The sequence below is a fragment of the Delphinapterus leucas genome, chromosome 16 (assembly GCF_059928025.1).
Source record: "Delphinapterus leucas isolate spDelLeu-1000000601 "Yukka" chromosome 16, BTC_Dleu_Yukka2, whole genome shotgun sequence".
NCBI classification, from domain to species: domain Eukaryota; kingdom Metazoa; phylum Chordata; class Mammalia; order Artiodactyla; family Monodontidae; genus Delphinapterus; species Delphinapterus leucas.
In genome coordinates this window covers 25,173,526-25,193,220 of record NC_143144.1, presented here as the reverse complement: position 1 = coordinate 25,193,220, position 19,695 = coordinate 25,173,526, and the positions used below count along the sequence as shown (strand labels likewise).

Below are 19,695 nucleotides of genomic sequence, written 5' to 3'. Positions count from 1 at the left end.
AAAGTGGGTCAACTCTGTCTGGGCTCGAGTGGGCCTTCGGGGCTACTTGGGTCCGATCCAGCCGACTGCTTCGCACTTCCCCAGTGGCTCCTTAGCTTGGGCGGTCCAGAGGACCCGCTGCAGCCAGTGGGGGTGGGAGTGGGGGGAGCTCGCACACATGGAGCAAGAGGCTCGAGTTGCCTTTCGGAGCGGCTGCCAGGCTCTAAAGTTCCCAAGTGCCCACACCAGTAACTAAATATAGGAGCAGCTGGTGCGGACGGGGTGTCACAGCAGCTCCTTTGCACAGATCTCGGGGCTTCAGATAAGGTAGAGTTCTCACTGATGAGAGCTGGAGCCCTGGCAGAGGGTTAGGGTCAGTGTTTAAGCAAAAATCATCCCCCCAAACCTGTATCCAGGTGAAACCAGGTTATAGATACAGGAGGACTCTATTGCCAGCTCTCACAAAGCAGGACAACTTCTTTTCTGCCATTCCATTTATTATATCCTAACTTACCATCTGTAGCGGTTTAATCACATATCAGTAATGCCTTGGTGTGCGACAACTTGCGAAGATTTCTCAAAAGTTATATGTCATTTACTTCTCAAAACAACCCAGTGAGGAGGGTGGTGTTTCCATCTGACAATGGGACTGCTCACAACAGTGATAATTTTCCAAAACTCTGGCTGGATTAGGCTGCTTTCCTCAAAAAACCTTTCATAGTTCCCCGAAGAGAAGCAGAGGACAGACTTATAGGGTGGCTTCCAGCCCCTCCCCGAGTAATCTGGGGACAGACTGGCTTCCTGTCTCCCTCTTTCTGTCATCATTTGGGTACTTCTGCTCAGCCCCTGCCTCTGTTCCCTCTTCTCAGCCATGCCATGTGCCTTCATGGCAGAAGGCACACATGGTCCTTGGGCCTGGCCTTGTGGCCTCCAGCATCTGGCTCATTCTGACTTTTTTTTTTTTTTTTTGCGGTACGCGGGCCTCTCACTGTTGTGGCCTCTCCCGTAGCGGAGCACAGGCTCCAGACGCGCGGGCTCAGTGGCCATGGCTCACGGGCCTAGCCACTCCGCGGCATGTGGGATCTTCCCGGACCGGGGCATGAACCTGTGTCCCCTGCATTGGCAGGTGGACTCTCAACCACTGCGCCACCAGGGAAGCCCTCATTCTGCCTTTTGTCACTGAGTCTCTCTTACCTGATGGGAAGCTTATTCTGGCCCGAGCCCTGTCTCTGTACCTTTACTCTTCCAGTGAGCGCCTTATAGAAGGGCCCAGCACACGTTTGTTGGATTTAAACATTTCCTAGGGCTATGATGCACACTCTGAAGAAGAGGAGTTGGGGAGGGATGTGGAGAGGGATGTGTTGCTGAGGAAGCAGCAGTGTGAGTATGAGTTTGGACCCTGTGTTGAAGGGTCTCCAGGATTTGGAGCACTTTGGAGCAGTTTTCTAAGGCTGACCTCTGATGACTGGGACCCCAAACCCAGAACAGATCCATATGGGCTGGTGGTTCCTGTTTCCCCCCTTTGGGACACTCTCTGATTTTCTGCTACTACTACCCCTGCCTGTGGGGTTGACCAGATGCCTCAAGGAGCCTGCCTGTAGGGTTGGGTTGTCTTGGGGCCCTGTGGTTGTGGTCTGGTTCCAGGAGGGCTGCCTTGCGTGCTGATTGCTCCCACTGGCTGGCAAGGTCTTTCTTTCATGGAATTGCATGAGACTGGGCAGCCAGAATGGTGCTGACATGCTGATTTTGATTGACTCAAATTGTTTGCATAGATAGGGGCCCCTCATGTCCTAGGGTGGCCCTGCCTAGGAGGCTTCTCACTCAGTGAGGAGTGGGTCCATAGTTCTCTCCATCACTCATATGTGACTCAGACAATTCTCTATTTTTCTTAAAAACAGTTTAAAACCAAAGAAAGGAAGAGCAGCTTGCCTTATTTCTCCCCCACCCCCTGTCTCTGAGGGCTCCTGTTACATGCTCAATAAATTCTTGCTACTTTTTGGTCAGAGAGGTCCAGTGTTGGGTTGGGGCTCGAAGGAGCAGTCAGGAAAGTTGGACAACCTTGTAGGACCTCTTTTGGGGACCCACTCCAGACTCTTGTCATCTCAAGTTTGTTCTCCCCTCAGTTCTGGGGCCCTCCTACCCCATCTTGGGCCTTATACCACATATGGCCCTGCCACCCTCCCATTTCAGCCCTGCGCATGCCAAAAAGTGACAGGCCTTGGTCACCTGACCTGGGAGAGGGACTGTCAGCTGGAATTTATAAGAAATTCTCCCTTGGGGAATGGGTAGTTTTAGGTGAAGGGAGGGTGGTTTCCTAGCCAGTTAGTGGGGTTGGTGATTTTAGGTAGCTGGAACCTCTTGGGGGCCTAGGGCACATCTGTGCTGTATCCAGAGCATCCTCTGGAATGTCAGGGTCCTGTCCTTCTAGTGACTTACTCTGACACCTAGACTTTACAGGCTGTTCCTGCTTCAATGTCCAATCTCTTACCCACACTATAGGGTGTCTGAGCTTACCACCAGGGGTAAGGTTTTTAATTTGACTAGTTTTCTTCAATAGGCTCTTTAGCTTAAGGCACCACTGCTCCCACCTGGTGGTAGCTAGTAGAATTGCAGGCATAGTGCCTGATTGAAAGTAGCCTATGCAATCTCACCAGGGTTAGCACAGACCCTGGGTAGCTTGGAGATTTACCTTCCCTTTCGTCTCTGTGTGAGGCCAGGATTGCCTCAGTGATGTTCCTTAGAAAGGTCTTCCTCATCAGAAGCTCATAAGTCAGAGCTATTTCCTATATTTCCTTCCTCCCTCTTCAGTCTTATGCCCTGTTCCTAGTAGATGCTCAATACATGTTTGTGGTTACTGATGATGAATACTGGAGATAGGAAAAGGAGGGAGCATGGTATGTACGAAGAATCCTGGGCTGGGAGTTAGGAGACCTAGGTTTTTCGTTTCTGTTTGGCTGATTTACCTTCCTTCTTGGGTCCTCAGTGTTCTTATTCATAAAGGCATTAGACTGAGTCACCAAGATTCCAGCAACATTGCTGTGACTCAGGCTTAGGGGGTTGGTCTTCAAGGTAGCATGATAAAGGTGTTGGGTCCAGTTTTCCATAGTCCTCACTCTTCCCTGCTGTTCTACCCTGGACCACCTTCTGCAAGTTATCCACCTGGCATTGTTAGGACTTATGACCCTTCTCATTTAGATGGTATCTTTGTTGTAAGAGTCAGTTGACTTGTATTTAGATTTGAAACCCAAATGATGGCTGTTGATCATCATCACCATTGGGGGAAACTAACTGAACATCTGTTTCAGTATGTGGTATAAAGTGCAGGGGAAAAGCATAGTATATATCTGCTCCCTGCCTTAAGCTGTCTGCAGGCCAGCTGGTGGGGATAAGTGTGTATATTTTTAAAAGCTCATAAATAACCTAAGTGGCTTGAGCTAAGGCATTGCGTGCTACTGAAACTTAAGGAGGAGAGAACACTGAGGGCTGGGGCAATCTGGGAAGACTTCCTGGAGGTGGAGAGAAGGAAGTTCTACTCATTCCTTAAAGATGAGTTCCACTGACTTGTTTGTTTGAGTCATATGGATATGTAACTGGGATTAAATGCTGGCATCATATCTGCACGTGTACTGTTTGATCATTTCAGCTAGCATTTATTAAGTAACTTACGTGTCCTGAGCCCTGGTCTAGAAAGATATGTAGTTTTTGTTCAACCCTCATATGAACCCACTGCGGCAGGTATTACTAGATCTCCTACTCAGATGAAGAAACTGGGGCTCAGAGTAGTTAGGAATCTTTCCCAAGGCTTCTCAACTAATAAATGTCAGAGTTGGGCATTAGGCCTGTCTTCTTCCCTGGCGAGATGCAGGCACATACTGAACTCATCACTAACTCTCCCTGAGCAGCTGAGTGGGCTTGACTGGGCCTCCCTGTCCAGTTGAGCACATGTGGACTTTTTCTTGGTATCTGTTTGTACCCTCACCCCCTTCTTTCTGCCCTTCACATTCTTCTGCCTTTGACCCTCAGATGTGTTCATTAGAGCTCCTTGAGCTGTCTGTGGATCTGGGATTGGGATCCAGGAGCAAAAAAGGGCACTGATGTTGGCCTCAAATTCGTTATCTGCATGGGGTGCTGCCGCTGGTGATGTGGGTGACTTTTGTAAGGAAGTGAACGCTGGATGTAGAGTTGGGCCAGGTTAGTGCCATTTACTTACTTTGACCTTGGCCAGGTCATTGAGTCCCTCTCTCTGCCTCAGTTTCCTTCTCTAATAAAAAGGAGTTGGAGACATTTCCCGAGTCCCTTATGTCTTCTACAGCTGATCGTTTTGATTGTGTCCTCACCCTTCTTTAAGCCTTTTCTCCCCAGTGGTCCTGCCCCCCTTCCTTTTTCCTTGGGGTCTTGCCAGTGAACTCAGCAGCAGGCTAACATTCAGATCTGTGGCTGAAACTGTAACTTTGCCTCCGTATTGCTGCATGGAAAGGGAATTCTTAGAAACCACCCACCAGCCAGACAGTGAGCTCTGGCCAGGCAGGGCTGTGTTTCATTTGCCTTTGTGTCCCCGCTTCCTGCCTGCGGGAGGAACCTGGCAGAGGTGGCTGAGGAGGCCTGGGAGCTGGAGCGGTTGTCCTGTGGACTGGGCTCCGAGCCTGTGGGATGGAGGGACAGGTGTCTCTCCTTGCACTTGGCTGTACCCCACCTTCTCCCCACTGCTCTGCCTGTTAAGTGAGTCACAGGCCAGCACGCACCTAAATCCTCACATCATCCTGGCCACTGGTTCAAGCCCTGGCAAGGTCATATGTGTCAGTCCTCCCAGGAAACTGGTAGGGCCGGGCTGACGGGCAGATCAGTCACTCTGAAGGCTGAGCCGGATGTGGCCTGGGCTCTGGGCCCCTCAGGAGGAGGTGAGTGGCCTGGACCCCTCCCTGCGTGCTTCCTGCAGCCTGATTCCCCGGGGAGGGTGGGTCAGGGGTGGGTCCCTGGCTGGTGGTGGGCAGGCGCTTCATGGCCCTGTGTCTTCCCCAAGCGCAGGTCCCTTTATGAGCAGCAGACCAGCCTGGTGGCTGGCAGCAGGACACCTGAGTCTGCATGCTGAGGAAGATGGGTGAGGCCGTGGCCAGAGTTGCGAGGAAGGTCAACGAGACAGTGGAGAGCGGCTCCGACACCCTGGGTGAGTGAGGGCACGGCTTTTCCAGCTGTAGGGCACCCTGTACGTGGTTTATTGAATCAGTTTGGAAATGAGATAGAAAGGGAAGGTGAAAGACACAGTATCAGCATGCACCACTCGCCATGAGGAGCTGTGTTCCATGGACTTTTGTTTTTTTTAAAATTTATTTTTGGCTGTATTGGGTCTTCGTTGCTGCACACAGGCTTTCTCTAGTTGCGGCGAGCGGGGGCTACACTTCGTTGTGGTGCGCAGGCTTCTTATTGCGGTGGCTTCTCTTGTTGCAGAGCATGGGCTCTAGGAGTGCGGGCTTCAGTATTTGCAGCATGCGGGCTCAGTAGTTGTGGCGCGCAGGCTCAAGAGCTCAGGCTCAGTAGTTGTGGTGCGTGGATTTAGTTGCTCTGCGGCATGTGGGATCTTCCCGGACCAGGGATCGAACCCGTGTCCCCTGCATTGGCAGGTGGATTGTTAACCAATACGCCACCATGGAAGTCCCTCCATGGACTTTTTATTGCAGTTGTGTTTAGTTTGTGTATACAGGGTCCCAGCGTAAGATGTATTTCTTACTATGGGTCATAGTTCACAGAGGTTTGAAAAGCACTGAGTAGGGCTTCCATCTGCCGGGAGCGTGTCTGCCTGCCCTCAGACTGCTGATGACTCAAAGTGTGTATGTGCCCTTGGACCAGGTGGCAGTAGGTGGCACTGCTGGGTAGCCCCATGTACCAGGCCCTGTGCAGGTGCCTCCCAAGTGTTGCCTTATTGAATCTTCACAACTTCCCTGTGATGGATGATACCCACCAGGCATGACTAGCCTCAGATTTCAGATGAGGAGATGGAGGGTCGAAGGCAGAGTGGGCTTTTTTCAGGTCACACAGTCAGGCGGCCCCTTTTCATTCCGCTGTTTTAATTGAATTGCATCATATACTGTTGAATTGGTTATTGCGCTTTAGCCCGTGCAGCTACCCTAAGGCTGTAAGCACTTAAGCAAACGATCCCATTTAATTGAATTCAGCAGATATTTGTTGACTATCCACCACGTGCAAGAGTTAGCGGGGGATCGTGTGTGTGTGTGTGTGTGTATGTGTGTGTGTGTATGTGTGTGTCCCGCTGGAATGTAAGTGCCATCTTAGAGCCACAGGTGTGTTGCAGGAACACAGAGGAGGTGAACGCAGGCCTGCCTGGGGGATGATTGACGGGGTGGGATTTGGGTTGGGTCTTTGGCACACAGAGGAATTTCACCGGCAGGTTAGGGATGTGTGTGCCTGTGTGTGTCTGTGTCTGTCTGTCTGTTTCATGAAGGAGCCTTTGCATGGAGGTTACTGCCTGGTAATGGCCCAGAGACTGGAACGGTGGAGCGTTTCTGTGAGCAACCATTGGTCAGGTGTGTCTGAGGGTCCTGGGGCGGGGGGTGGCGGCCCAGAAAGTGGAGGGACACTCAGCCTTCAAGATGTACTTGGTTACCACCTCTTCCAGGAAGCCCTTGGCCCTTGCTCCCTTCCTCCTCTGTGGGACTCATTCAGTGTCCCTGGAAGGGAGGGATCCTGTGGTCTTTTGTCCCCCATCTGCCAAGAGCCAGAGCAGTGTCTGGCACTTTGTAAAGCACATAGCGGTGTTTACTGAACTGAGCAATAGTGAGAGAAGCATCTCCTCTGTCAGCAAACAGACTTGAAGATTGCTGTTGGTTTTGGAGGGAAGTCTGGCAGGGGGTGGTGCCGGGGGGAGCCTTCGGCTGGTGCACTGAGGGCTGTGGGCCCTCAGGAAAGGAATTCTGGAATCCTGTGCTGGTCACTCATAGGGTTGCACTTACTCTCCACCACTGATACGGCCTGGATTTGAATCCCCACAATGCCACCTACTAGCCTGCTTCCTTCGCAGATTGCTTTACCTCTTGAAGCCTTGATTTCTTCATCTATAAAATGGGATGGTAATTGTGCCTGCCTCATCAAGGGAGCAATTGTAATGTCTTAAGGTGCTTGGCATGAGCAGCTCAATAAATGGCAGCTATTATTTTTAATTTTTCTCATCTCCAAGGGCTGGAGGTGGGGCCTAAGTCCCTCCCCTCCCCTACCACCAACGCACCTCCTCCAGGTGTCAGCCAGTCACCTGGCTGGGTGTCCCCACTTGCCTTGGGATGGGGAGTTCAGTGCAAATCGACGGATCTCAGTGGTGAATAACCTACCCCTACCTTAAAATGGTGCAGGGGAGAGGGACACATATGCGGCTCATTCTCATCCAGATGTGTGAAGGGGGCAGGGTAGAGGGGCAGCAGAGCTGGGAGAGTGGAATTCTGACCTCCTGGGGACATGCTGTTTGAGGGAGGATTTCAGGAGGCAGCAGTGAGGAGGCGGGTGTCCCAGGCACCGGGAGGGCTGTGCCTGAGTGGGGGGCAAGGCCGCTGCAGAGTTGCCGCTGGGGATGGGGGAGATGAGGGATGCCACTGGCAGGCGGAGAGCCTGCAAGGCTGTGTTGAGTTTAGACTTCCATGTCTGAGGACCAGAGATTGCAGATTCAGTTGCCTCTGCAGGCCAGGTGGGGATTTCTGTGAACAGAGTGGATGCCCTGCCTGGAGTGAATTGTGCAGGGCGTCTAGGGTAGGGCACTCTGTAGCCAGCTTCTCTCTCTGCCCGGGTCATGCCCACTGAAAAACTCAAGCCAGGCCTCTGGCAGCCCTGCCTGGCCACTGCAGTGCCTGGGGTTGGAACCCTAACTGGCTGGCACCAGCGCCTGGGCCCTCTCTGTTCTGGGGTGGGGGGCAGATGGTTGCTGATCGCCAGTCAACTTGGGAGAGGAGTTCAATGCTTGAGCCTTGATGGTCTTGGCTGAAGCTCGAGACTTTCACATGGAGGTGGCTGGGTCTTTAAACTCAGGGCTGAATGAGGGGGCCTTTTTACTTCTTCAGTGCCCGAAGAAGAAGCAGAATGTCAGAGCAAGCCACTGTGGGCGCCTGCAACCCTGACCCTTTGGCAGGTGGAGCTCATCAGGCTCATGCAATCTGAGGGGTCAGCAGTCAGCACGTATTGAGCACCTGCTGTGTGCACAGTGCTGGGGAGCTTCCAGGGATACGTGCAGTGGAGTTCTGGACCTGAGACTGGCCCGCCACTAGGACAGCAGTGACTGATGCACGGGCTCCGTGCTGAGCCGTGTCAGATGGACTACAGGTGGTGGTAATTCAGAGGTGGGAGATATTGCTGGGTGTTGAAGGAGTCTGGGAAGGCTTTCTGGAGGAGGTGGGAATTGATGTGGGTCTTGAAAGATAGGTGAAGTAACCCAATATGGTTCTCATGTAAAAGAGCAAACAATCTGAAGCAACTAAAAAGCCAGTACTAGAAAATTGCTTGAAGAACTTCTGTTACAGCTAATATATAATGCAGTTTACGTAGCTATTAACCATGGTGTGTAAAATTTCATTACGTGCTTCCATGAGGACTGGCAAATTCTCATGTATAATGTGAATTGGAAAAGAACAAGGATCCCAAACTGTATAGACAGTAAGATGCCAATTATGTTAAACATGTGTATATACATAGATAAAAATTGGAAAGAAATAAGATACAAATGGATGTTAGAAAATACCATTCTTCATTTTTTGAATGTTCTATGATGAACATATTACTCTCACAAGCAGAGAAGAATAGATTTTAGGGAAAGGACCACCTGCCACTCTAGAAAGTGAAAGTAAAACCCACTTCCCAACAGCAGACAAGAGGTACAGGAGTTAAGGGAGTAGCTTCTGCTCTAAGCCCCTGCCCCTGGGTGTGGAATGAGCTTCCCTGGCTTCTCCCCTTCTGCTGAGTTTCCCAGCTTGCCTCCCTGTGCACAGGCTGGGGGCGCAGGCCTGGTGGGATGTCTGTTCCAATGCTGCAGAGTGGGAGATCCCTGCAGAGGCTGGGCTGGGGAGAGCTCGGTTACAGACTCTCACCTTACTCAGGTAGGTAACCCTGGGAAGCATCACTCGTGCTGCCCCGGCCACTCACGGGTGCACTCCAGAGCCAGGCTTGCTCCTCCTGTAACCTGAGCTTTGGTTCACAGCCCTTGTTGCCTCACTCCAGGCCTCTTGACCCCCAAGAAGTGGGCTTCTTTCCATCTGGCCCCTGGTCTGACCCTAGGTTTGAGTTGAAGCCACTTTCTTCCAGCCCCTCACCCCTCCTCAGCATCATCTTCTAGACTTTTCGAATGAGCTTGCAAAGAGTTGGGAACTCTGCACTGTCCTCGGACTCGCCTCCCCTGAACCAGGAACTCCTCTCTATCCCCCTCTTGTCTCCCCAAGTTAGTTTTTCCTCTTTTTAAGGGCCTCATGCCCACCTGGACTTCCCTGGGTCCTTGCACCCCTGAGGGGCTTCTGACCTTACCCTTCCCTCCCTGGCATCAGATGGCAGCACATCCAGCCAGTGGACCATCAGGCCAGGCTACTCTGCACCCACTCCTTTTCAGGGGGAGGCTCCCAGGTTTGGGGGGATGACTTTAAAAAATTGATCATTACTTCAGAAGAGCAGGATTTGGAAAGGCTTGGGAGAGTGTGGGAAGGGAGGGCTTGGCTGGCTGAGATCCAGGCACTGGCAAAGATGGGAAGAAGGAAGAAACAAGGTGAGCTGGGAAGGAAAGGAGCTAGCATTTATCTGGGGCCTGCTGTGTGTCAGGCTGCTATACTGGGCATTTAACATGCCTCAGGTGGGCCCGCGTGCCTAGAGCCCGTGCTCCACAACAAGAGAAGCCACCGCAGTGAGAAGCCCATGCACCGCAACGAAGAGTAGCCCCTGCTCGCCGCAACTAGAGAAAGCCTGTGTGCAGCAATGAAGACCCAATGCAGCCAAAAATAAAAATGATAATAAATAAATATTTAAAAAAATATATGCCTCAGGTGGTAAGGAGAAGGGGGAAGCCCCTGTGGGCTGCTTCTGCTTACGTGAAGATCGTGGACCCCACTGTAGAGCTTTCACAGTGGAATCTCAGAGGCTGGGCATGGTGACCTGCATGTTAATGGGAACCCTGTATGATTCTTCCCTGCCTCAAATTTTGGGAACCACTGGCTTACTACTTACAATCTGGAACTTCCTTCTCCTGGTGGGTTCTGGAGGGCTGGGTGGCAGGGGTGGGGTGGGGTGAGGGGGGGTCGTGTTGTCTGGGCAGGCCTCTGGATTTCTGTGTGTGTGTGTGTGTGTGTGTGTGTGTGTGTGTGACAGAGAGGGAGAGAGGGAATGAATATGAACATGGACTTGATCCATCCTCAGGGAACTGAGCGGCTAGGCTGGGCGCTGTGAGAAAACCAAGTGAGGAGACCAAGGCTAGTGAGAGAAGGGATATGTTGTTCCCTACTCTCCCCCTTCCCCTCCTTTCCCCCTTCCCCTCCTGTCCTCCCTCCCTCCTCTCAGGCTCACTCATGCTTTGGCCACTTTTCTCCTGTCTCACCAGCAGATGGCACCCCGTCACAGCCGACCTGGTGACAGGCAGCAGAGTCAGGGACTTGGCCAGGGTGTGAGGGCCAGGTCCCGACAAGGGCTTCCACGTCCTGGCCGGCTCACATCCTGTGTCTGCATTCCTAGCTGACTCCCCAGTGATTTAATTTTGCAGCCCCTTTCTTGAGCAAGAGTGCTGAGTAAATGCAGTATCAGGAAGCACTCCATACATACTCACTGGACCAGAATAACATCTTCCCTTGGGTCAGATACTGCCACCGGCTCCTTTGTCAACAAACACACACTGGACACCTACTGTGTGTACCTTCCCTGGAGGACCCAAGTGTCCCAGAAGTGCCCAGTCTGGAGGGGGAGACAGACACACACACATACTCACACACACGTCCTGAGGGAGGGGGGCAGCCAGGGTTTGTGGTGGAAGCAGTCTTTTTTGGCTCCAGGAGGGGCTTTTGGGTCTACAGTTCCTGGCCCAGAACCCAGGAGGCTGGTGCTGGTAGTAGGGGAGGGGTGTGTGTTTTGCTGCCATGTCTCCTGGCCCGGGGAGTCCTGAGGATCAGCCAGGTACAGGTCAGCTCCGAAGGCATGGAGGAGGGAACAGGCTGTCTGTCACAGGGCAGCCCTCAGCCTGGCCGGGGCCGCCCGTCTCTTTACCGCGAGGGCTGGAAGCCTCAAATCTGCCGATGGGCCACCTTTCAGTTCCTTGAATTGCTAAACCCTTTCTAGCCTCAGGGCCTTTGCACATGCTGTTCCCTTTGTCTGGGATGCTGTTCCTTGTTCTTCATGGCTGGGCCCTTCTCATCCGTTAAGGTTCAGCCTAAATGTTTCGTCTATAGAGAGACCTCCCTGACTTTCCTTTCTAAGTGGCCTTCACCCAGTCATTTTTCTTTAAAAAAAAAAAAAAGAAGAAGCTATGAAAAGGTATACACAGGTAGCAAAGTCCATAAAGTCATATATACTTAGTTCAGCAGATATTTGTAAAACGAATACTCATGTAACTACCATCCAGGTCTAGACATGGAATATTGCAAGAATCTCCAAAAGCCGCTCCCACCCCCAGAGGTAGCCACCATCCCAACTGTTGTGATGAGCTTTTCCTTCCTTTCTTTAGTTTGATCTTGCTTTCCTTTCATTTTCCTGGCCCTTGGGTATTGGAGAGAGCAGACTGTGGGCACTGGTGGTGGGGAATCAGGAGGTCTTGCTTGGCAGGATGTGCCGGTACAGAGAAAGGGGTGGAGGTGAGACCCTGGCAGGCTAGTGTGCGAGGGTATCATTCAGAGGCAAATAACCAGTATACAAAGGGAAACCAGTAGAGCTTTCAGAGAGCCCAAGGGTCTCACTGGTACTGAGCTGGCACAGTGCAGCAGCCTGTGGTGCAGAAATGCAGGGCCTGCACCTGGCGTGCCCTTCTCATTCCAGAGCAGAGTGACTGGTGCCAGCCCAGCTCAGGGTGCCTGTGGAGTCCTGGCTGCTTCTGAACTGGCCCCAGAGAGGTGGACACATATGGCCGTGTCCAGGCAGGTAGCACTGAGCCCATTGTTCAGGCAGGTGAGGAGGGGCCCGGGTGGGGGTTTCTGGAAATCCCTTTCTTTCTCTCTCTCTCTCTTTTTTTTTTTTGGCTGCACTGCACGGCTTGTGGGATCTTAGTTCCCCGACCAGCGATCAAACCCATGCCCCCTGCATGGGAAGCGTGGAGTCTTAACCACTGCACCGCCAGGGAAGTCCCTGGAAATCCTTTTACACCATGCTGTGGTCTGGCATTGCTTCTTTGTGCTCAGGTCGGTATGGGCTCGTTGGGGTCCTGTATGGACCCCCAGCCTCAGGTATAGAAGGGGCCGTGGAGGGAAAGAGAACAGCTCAGTATTGGAAGGCAGCTCTTGGGATGGAGAGAGAGAAAATTTGTTCTGTGGCTCCAGCCTGGGCATTTGCACTCTGCGGAATACTTTTAAAACTATATATGTTTAACTTTAAAAAACAGGGCTTCCCTGGTGGCGCAGTGGTTAAGAATCCACCTGCCAATGTAGGGGACATGGGTTTGAGCCCTGGTCTGGGAAGATCCCATATGCCGCGGAGCAGCTAAGCCCGTGTGCCACAACTACTGAGCCTGCACTCTAGAGCCCGTGAGCCACAACTACTGAGCCCGCATGCCACAACTACTGAAGCCCGCGTGCCTAGAGCCCGTGCTCCGCAACAAGAGAAGCCACCACAATGAGAAGCCCGCCACCATAACGAAGAGTAGCTTCCGCTTGCCACAACTAGAGAAAGCCCACGCGCAGCAACAAAGACCCAGTGCAGCCAAAAATTAATAAATAAAAATAAATAAATAAATTTATATCTAAAAAACCCAGTATGTATCACCTGTGCCTAGTGCACAAAGCACAAGGCCCAAAGGGTAAACAGAGAGGCCGGGCTTCCTCCCACCCTGTCTTCTGGTCCACTGGTCCCTCCCCCCTGGCACAGTGTCTTGTGGAACTAGAGGAACAGTTGCAAGGTTACGCTGGCTAACTCTAGAGTTGCTAAAGGGTGAGGATGGTGAGCTGTGTCCTGAAGTTGTTTCTGTAGCAGTGATGGGACAGAACCCCAAAGCCCTTTGGTAGTGGCTCAGGTCTCTCTGTTGGTGGTGGGGGAGTCCCTGAGTCCCCTTCTAGAGCTTTGGAAGCTCCAATGGCCACGAGCCCCACCCATCTGCATCCCAGCCCCACTGTGGGCCTCAGTCTTCTGGAAGGAGGGAGGATAAGAGTGGGGAGTCTGTGGTGGGCATTCTCAAGCACAGCACACCTGTCCCTTGGGTCCCTGTTTGCTGTGATGCTGTCCCGACACAGCGTTGGTGCTCAGAAGTCATGTGTCGGATGGATGGAGGAATTCCCTCATCCCACAGGTGCAAATCGCGCAGTCTTCTCTCCTTAGCTTTCTCTCCTGTCCATTGTTCGGTCTGCAGAAATCACCCCAGCCATGAGAGCCGGTCCAGCCCTGAGGGGCCTCCAGGGAAGCCCAGTGGGAGGTGGAGGTCTCATCACAGCAGGGAGACTGGGCCCTAGATGGCGCGGTGACTTGTGGAAATGCCGCAAGCCCTGGAGACAGGCCGCCAGGCGGCCAGCTGATTGCATGGCGTGTGGAATGCTTGCAGAACCTAAAGTGAACTAAGTGAGGATGAGTTCCCCTTCTACTGTCTTGAGTTGTGTACACGCCGGGTGTTGGTTTAGCATCCGTGTTAAGGGGGTTGAACAGAAGAGGCGGCATTTCAGCTGAACCTTAAAGGACGGAGCAGGTTTAGCGGTGTAGGTGTGGGACAGGAGTGAGGGGAAGGCGTTCTAGGTGAGGGTGTCTGAGCAAAGGTGGGGCAGCATGCAGGCAGGTGCTTGTGATGGGAATAGCAACACAGGAGAGCAAAGGGAGCTGAGTCAGGAGGGGAGGTAGGGGCTGGCCCAGATCTCAGAGGGCCTTGAGTGTCACCTTAAGTAGTTCCTACAGTAAAGTCCTAACTTACACAGAGGTTAGGTTCTAAAGAGAGCCTGAAAAGTGAAGATCACCTAGAGTCAAATGACCCATGAAAGAAAACAACCAGGTGATTTAATCATCGCTCAGCCTTAGCAGGTAGCTGCTGTTATTGTCCCCATTTCACAGAGGAGGAAACTGAGGCACAGAAAGACTAAGCAACTTCCCCAAGCTGGGGATTTGCACCCAGGCGCTCCGACTGCAGGGCCTACGTTCTTAGCCCTGTGTTAACCTGCAGCCTGGGACAGACCGTTTTGATGGTTGGGGACCAGGTGAGGTTGCGGGCTCACAGATAGCACACCCAGGCTGTAGGGAACCACGTACCTTCAAAAACACTAGAGTCACACTCAGCATCTGTGTTCAGCAAGTTAAATGGGGCCCCAAGCTGCCTCGGCTGTGCCTGATCTGGGCAGCAGTGGGGGGCCCCTGGCAGGTTCTGAGCAGGGAGTGACGTGATCTGGGCCGGGTTTCAGAGGAGCACCGCCGGGCACGGGATGGATGTGAGACCATGGAAAGGATAGCAGGGAAGAGGCACCTTCCATGCGCCGGGCCTTGCTGGTGTGGCCTTGTCCTGAGTCAGACCAGTGGGAGGAGGACGAGAGGAAAGAGAGGCTGCGGGAGGGGCTGGGCAGCCGATTGGCTGTGGGCGGCATACAGTTTGAAACCTGGTCATCATGTAAACTAGGGAGGCCTGGGCCGTTTGGGTGGCTAAGGAGATTCTGATGATTTGGGGTCTCCAAGGGACACCCCTGAAGAAGCACATAGCAGGGAAATATGGGCATAGCCAGCTAGAAATGAAGATGTCTGCAGAAGTGCTGCTGCCCCAGAGGGGCCCTAGTTCTGGGCTCCCTGACAGCCCCAGTGCATCCTTCACGCCTCCCACCAGCACAGAACAGCAGACATCCCGAGAAGCAGGTGGTTAAATAGGCTGCCAGGCTGCCCTGTGTCACTGGCACTGAAGAAGCATTGTTTTGAAGGCAAAGAGAAATCTTCTCTGAAACCACATGGATAATTATGCAGCTTTAAAAAATGTATGTTGGTGGAAGAACAAAAATGTTCTGCCTCAGAGAGATAACCAAATAGATAATTTGGTGGCATCAAAAGCTTGTGTCAGGCTTCCCTGGTGGCGCAGTGGTTGAGAGTCCGCCTGCCGATGCAGGGGACACAGGTTCGTGCCCCGGTCCGGGAAGATCCCACATGCTGCGGAGCGGCTGGGCCCGTGAGCCATGGCCACTGAGCCTGCGCGTCCAGAGCCTGTGCTCCGCAACGGGAGGCCACAACAGTGAGAGGCCCGCGTACTGCAAAAAAACAAACAAACAAAAAGCTTGTGTCACCCAAATATGAGAGTGTTAGCCTTGAGGTTATTAAAATCAGCAAGGCTGAGGAAGTTATTAAAATCAAATGCTTCGACATGGCTCTGGCTGACAGGGCAGCTGGGGATGGAGGGAGGTGATGCAGGGGCCTGGCAAAGCCAGTCATTCTGGAATGGAGCCCCGACACACCCCGAGCGGTAAGTGTGGTGACCCAGGCTGAAATGAGTGATCTGTGCTCACCTTTAGATGTTGGGAAATTGTAGTTTATTCAGAGACAGGTGCTGCCAAAGGTCGTTATCATTAAAGATGGGGTTGAATTAAGAGCTGCTTCATTGGCATCTGCCTCATCGTGGTTGACTGTGTTTTGCTAAGACGCATATTTTTGTCATGCTCCAGTGTATCGCTGGGATTCCTTATTCTGTCGAGTTCATGTCAGCAAACGTGTATTCACTGTGTGCCCCGTCTGTCTGTGTCAGGCTCTGCAGAGGATGGGGAGGGGAGAGGAGGAGGAGGGAGCTGATTACTGAGCTCCGGCAGGTGTCCCATTAGGCCGTGCACTTGCTGGTATTGCTGCCTGGATCGTGCTTTGCCCAGATCTTTGCATGCCCTGCGCCTTCTTTTTTATTCTTGTCTCAGCTAAATGCCACTTCCTCTGAGAAGCCCTAGTGAGAGTTGCTGCCCTTGCCCCTGCCTCAGTTACCTGCTCCCCATTACACCGTTTTATGTTTTGGAGAGCAGTGTCATTGCCTGACATTCTTTCAGGTATTTGCATCTGTATTTACCACTCTTCTCCCCAGGCTGGCGTGTAAGCTCCTCGAGGCCAGGGACTCTGTCCTGCTCATCACTGTACCCTTGGACTGTGCTACCGTGTGCTGGGTACTCAGGAAATCTTTGTCATATGAATGATTGCATCTGATTTTCTCAACAGCTCTGGACGGGTGTTGTTTTCATGTCGCTTACAGAAGGGGAAACCGAGGCTCTGAGAGCTGTAGTGGTTTACCCGGCTTCTCACAGCCAGCAAATCTTGTGCTGGAATTTAAACTCGAGTCTCTTGGCCTCCCTCGCCCTCTGCAACAGGCCACCCGCTTCATTGGGACCTAATCCTTGCCCTCAAGGGGCTCTCCGCCCTGCCAGGACGAGTGAGACAAACACATTAGTCATTCTCATGGAAGACAAACGGGCGAGGCGCCCTGATAGAGGCGGCAAACACACATCGGGAGCTTAAGCGCGGGAGCAGTTCCATCAGTTGAGGACTTGAGCAAAGACTTCTTGGAGAGGTGGTCTTTAGACAAGACCTTGTAACATGGTGTTGCCGGGAGAAGATGTTGAGGATAAGGGGCACATTCTACTTAACGGGAACGGCACCAGCAAAAATAGAGGTGGGAAAATAAAGGGAATTTGCAGGGAACAATGAGTAGTCTGGCTCGGCCAGAAGGTGGGAGCAGAGTCGCAAGCAGGATACCTAAAAAGGGAGGTCGGACCCGGATCCCTTGGCGGGATTGCTGGGCTGCAGAGAGTGGTTCATTCTGTGTGGCATGGGGAGTCCATTCTTGAATGGAGAGAGGTATTCGGGCGATGGGTATGGAAGGGTGGGGCAGGGTGTGGAGGGATTCCTCAGTGAAGGAGTGGCCGTGGTCATTGTCAAGGTGGATTTCAGGGTTGTTAAGCTGGTGTCTTTTAGGTAACAGTAAAACCATATTAATCACATCTTTGCCACAGACAGCAGGGTTCTTGCCATGAGTTCAAACCCTAAACAGATATTAGCTCATTCTTTTCTTCATTCCCCGAAAGGGCATTTGAACACCCATTTTATAGAGGGGGACCCCAAAGCAAAGCTTCCCAGGGGTGAGGGACATGGTTACATTCAGAAGTGTTTGCCCAGCTCTGTGCTGGGCCTGAGGGGTAGTCAGCAGGAGGGCACGTGCTCCTCCGGTCAGGTTCATTGCTCACGGATCCTGTAGGCAAGTCTGCGGATACTTACCAGTTGGGGGAAGATGGTCCAGCACAAGCACGAAGGCAGGTGTCCTGAGGCTGAAGGTGAAGTGGTTGGGACGCCCTTCCTGGGGGAGGTGGGCTGGGCTGGCAGGAGGAGCTCTAGCGGCAGAGCGGAGAGGGAAGGGCATTCTAGACCGTGGGAATGGCATGAGCCACACCTGGGTGATGAGTGAGCTCGAGGACTGGCGGGTGGGTGGCTGCGGTGAGGTGTGCAGCCGGCGGCCAGGCCCTGGTGTTTGGCTGGGTCAGATGCTGAGCCCACGGTGCTGCTTGGAGGCGTTTGCTGCCACTTCCTGGATCCATTCCGTTCTTCAGCTGTGACCTCAGGAAGCCCACTTACTCCTCTGAGAAAGCATGCCTTACAGGGCAGAATTCCTTATTATTTCAAGCCTGAGTGATTGTTTGAGGAGGAGAAAAGGCATTGTAAAAATCCAGTCAGTAACTGCAGCTCTTTCGTGCCCGGGCGCTGCCTTTGTTCAGTAAGTACAGTCTCCCCAGCTGTCAGCTGCAGCCCCCTTGCCCTCTGCCCTGCTCAGAAGCCGGCTCCGGGCTCGCTGAGTTGTCTGGCATCTCGTCACCCCTGGAGAAGCCCACATGCACACGTGGGCTTCTGCTATGGCAAGAGTACTGTCAGGTCTCCTCTGCCCAGCAAGTTAGACCGGGGAAATATATTCTGGGACATGCACTGGCTCCTCCTGTGGGCCAGGCATTGTGCCGGGCACTGGGGGTGTTGGGGAGGATGAGAGGTGAAAGGACACTGTCCCTGCCTGCAAGGAACAAGTGTTTGCCTCCCTTTAACCATGTGCATGTGATGTTCACGGTTTGGGCCATGTCAGAGGGCCAGGTGTACTCCCAGTCACAGGTGGAGTAACGTGATTGACTCTCAAGTCAGGCTGCCCTGGTTTGAAGCCTGGCTCAGCCACTCATTAGCTGTGTGACCCTGGGCAAGTTACTTGATCTCTCTGATCAAGTTAAGTCTGATCTGAGTTAAATCTCCATTTTCTTATGTCTAAAAGGTCCTTACTTTCTAGAGTTGTGAGGATGAAAATTGGGTAATGCCCATAAATGTTTAGAATGGTGGCCAGCATATGCTCAGTGCTATGAGTATTAACTATGATTATTATTACTTAACATTTTTCTTTAAATAAATTTAGCATATATACAATTTAAAAAGAACTTTACATCATTACTGTAAATGGAAAATCAACATAGTTTTTCATTAATAGTTGATAACTGTAAAAACAAGGATGAAAACAGAACACGGTTATGAAATCTTAGGTTAGGCTTGAATCTGCTTCCCCATTAAAGAGGGGGTAAAGCAAGGACTAGAGGACTGAGAATTTGAAATGGGACTTTCTCACCGTGTGGCTGATTGTTATTTGTACAGTGATCACCATCTAAGTCCCTCTCAGAGTGTGGTCCAAGGACCAGCAGCATCAGCATCCCTGGGGGGCTTGTTAGAAATGCAGTTGCTTAGGCCCCATCCCAGATCTGCTGAATCAGAACCTGCATCCTGGGACTTCCTCAGTGGTCCAGTGGTTAAGACTCCACGCTCCCAATGCAGGGAGCCCGGGTTTGATCCCTGGTCCAGGAACTAGATCCCGCATGCATGCTGCAACTGAGTCCACATGCTGCAACTAAGAAGTCCGTGTGCCACAACTAAAGATCCCGCATGCCACAACAAAGATTCCCCCCTGCCACAACTGAGACCTGGTGCAGCCAAAATAAATAAATAAAATTTTAAAAAAACAACAAAAAAACCCTGCATCCTAACAAAATCTCCATGTAATTCATGGGCACATTACAATTTGAGAAATCTGGTCTTTTGTTGCCAGATTTGTGAGTTCCACACTTGGAGAGAGATGGGCTCAGTTCAGTCTCTGTGTTTTATGCATGAGAAGGTTAAGGTCCAAGAGTGACCTGCCCAAGGTCACTTGATGAGTTAAGAGCAGCAGCAGATCAGAATCCAGGTCTCCAGACTGGCTCAGCAGGGCAACATCCTTGAGAGAATGGGGAGCCAAGCCAAGCTCCTTCCCATCTTTACTTACTATGTGACCTTGAGCACATTCTTAACCTCTCCGGGCCTTAGTTTCCTTATCTGCAAAAGGGGACTGACACTACTGCCCTTCCTCAGAGGTTGTTGTCAGGATTAGATGAGATGATGCTCAGTCAGTGTTGGCTGCGGTTATCGTTATAGAAGACCTCAGAGCCTGCCTGGGCCTCTCCAAGACCTGGCTCAGCTTGTGGCCTCTGCTCAGACCGGCTGTGACCGCCTCAGAGCTGATGGTGGCCACGCTTTCGGCATCAGTGTGGCCACCGTTTCTGTTCCCTTTCGTTCTACGTG

General features: G+C 52.2%; 1 protein-coding gene and 1 long non-coding RNA gene across 7 annotated transcripts in view; one reads left to right on the top strand and one right to left on the bottom strand.

The window, feature by feature from the left end:
• The first annotated feature begins 4,779 nt into the window (after positions 1–4,779).
• LRRC20 (leucine rich repeat containing 20) overlaps positions 4,780–19,695 on the top strand; it is a 60,584-nt gene continuing 45,668 nt past the window's right edge. Inside the window, exons 1-2 of one of the 6 annotated variants that reach the window (XM_089897608.1) lie at positions 4,780–4,877; positions 5,005–5,143. In XM_089897608.1, the coding sequence (XP_089753734.1) occupies positions 5,062–5,143 (82 nt within the window). In that variant the 5' untranslated portion in view covers positions 4,780–4,877; positions 5,005–5,061. Of the gene's footprint in view, positions 4,878–4,961; positions 5,144–19,695 lie in introns of those variants that run through there. The other 5 variants (XM_089897611.1, XM_089897612.1, XM_089897609.1 and 2 more) reach the window with 5 other exon arrangements.
• LOC149747237 (uncharacterized) lies at positions 11,388–17,777 on the bottom strand. Its single transcript, XR_016388067.1, has 2 exons — positions 17,338–17,777; positions 11,388–15,835 (listed from the first exon to the last, which is right to left on the bottom strand). It is a non-coding gene; the product is annotated as an uncharacterized LOC149747237 (long non-coding RNA).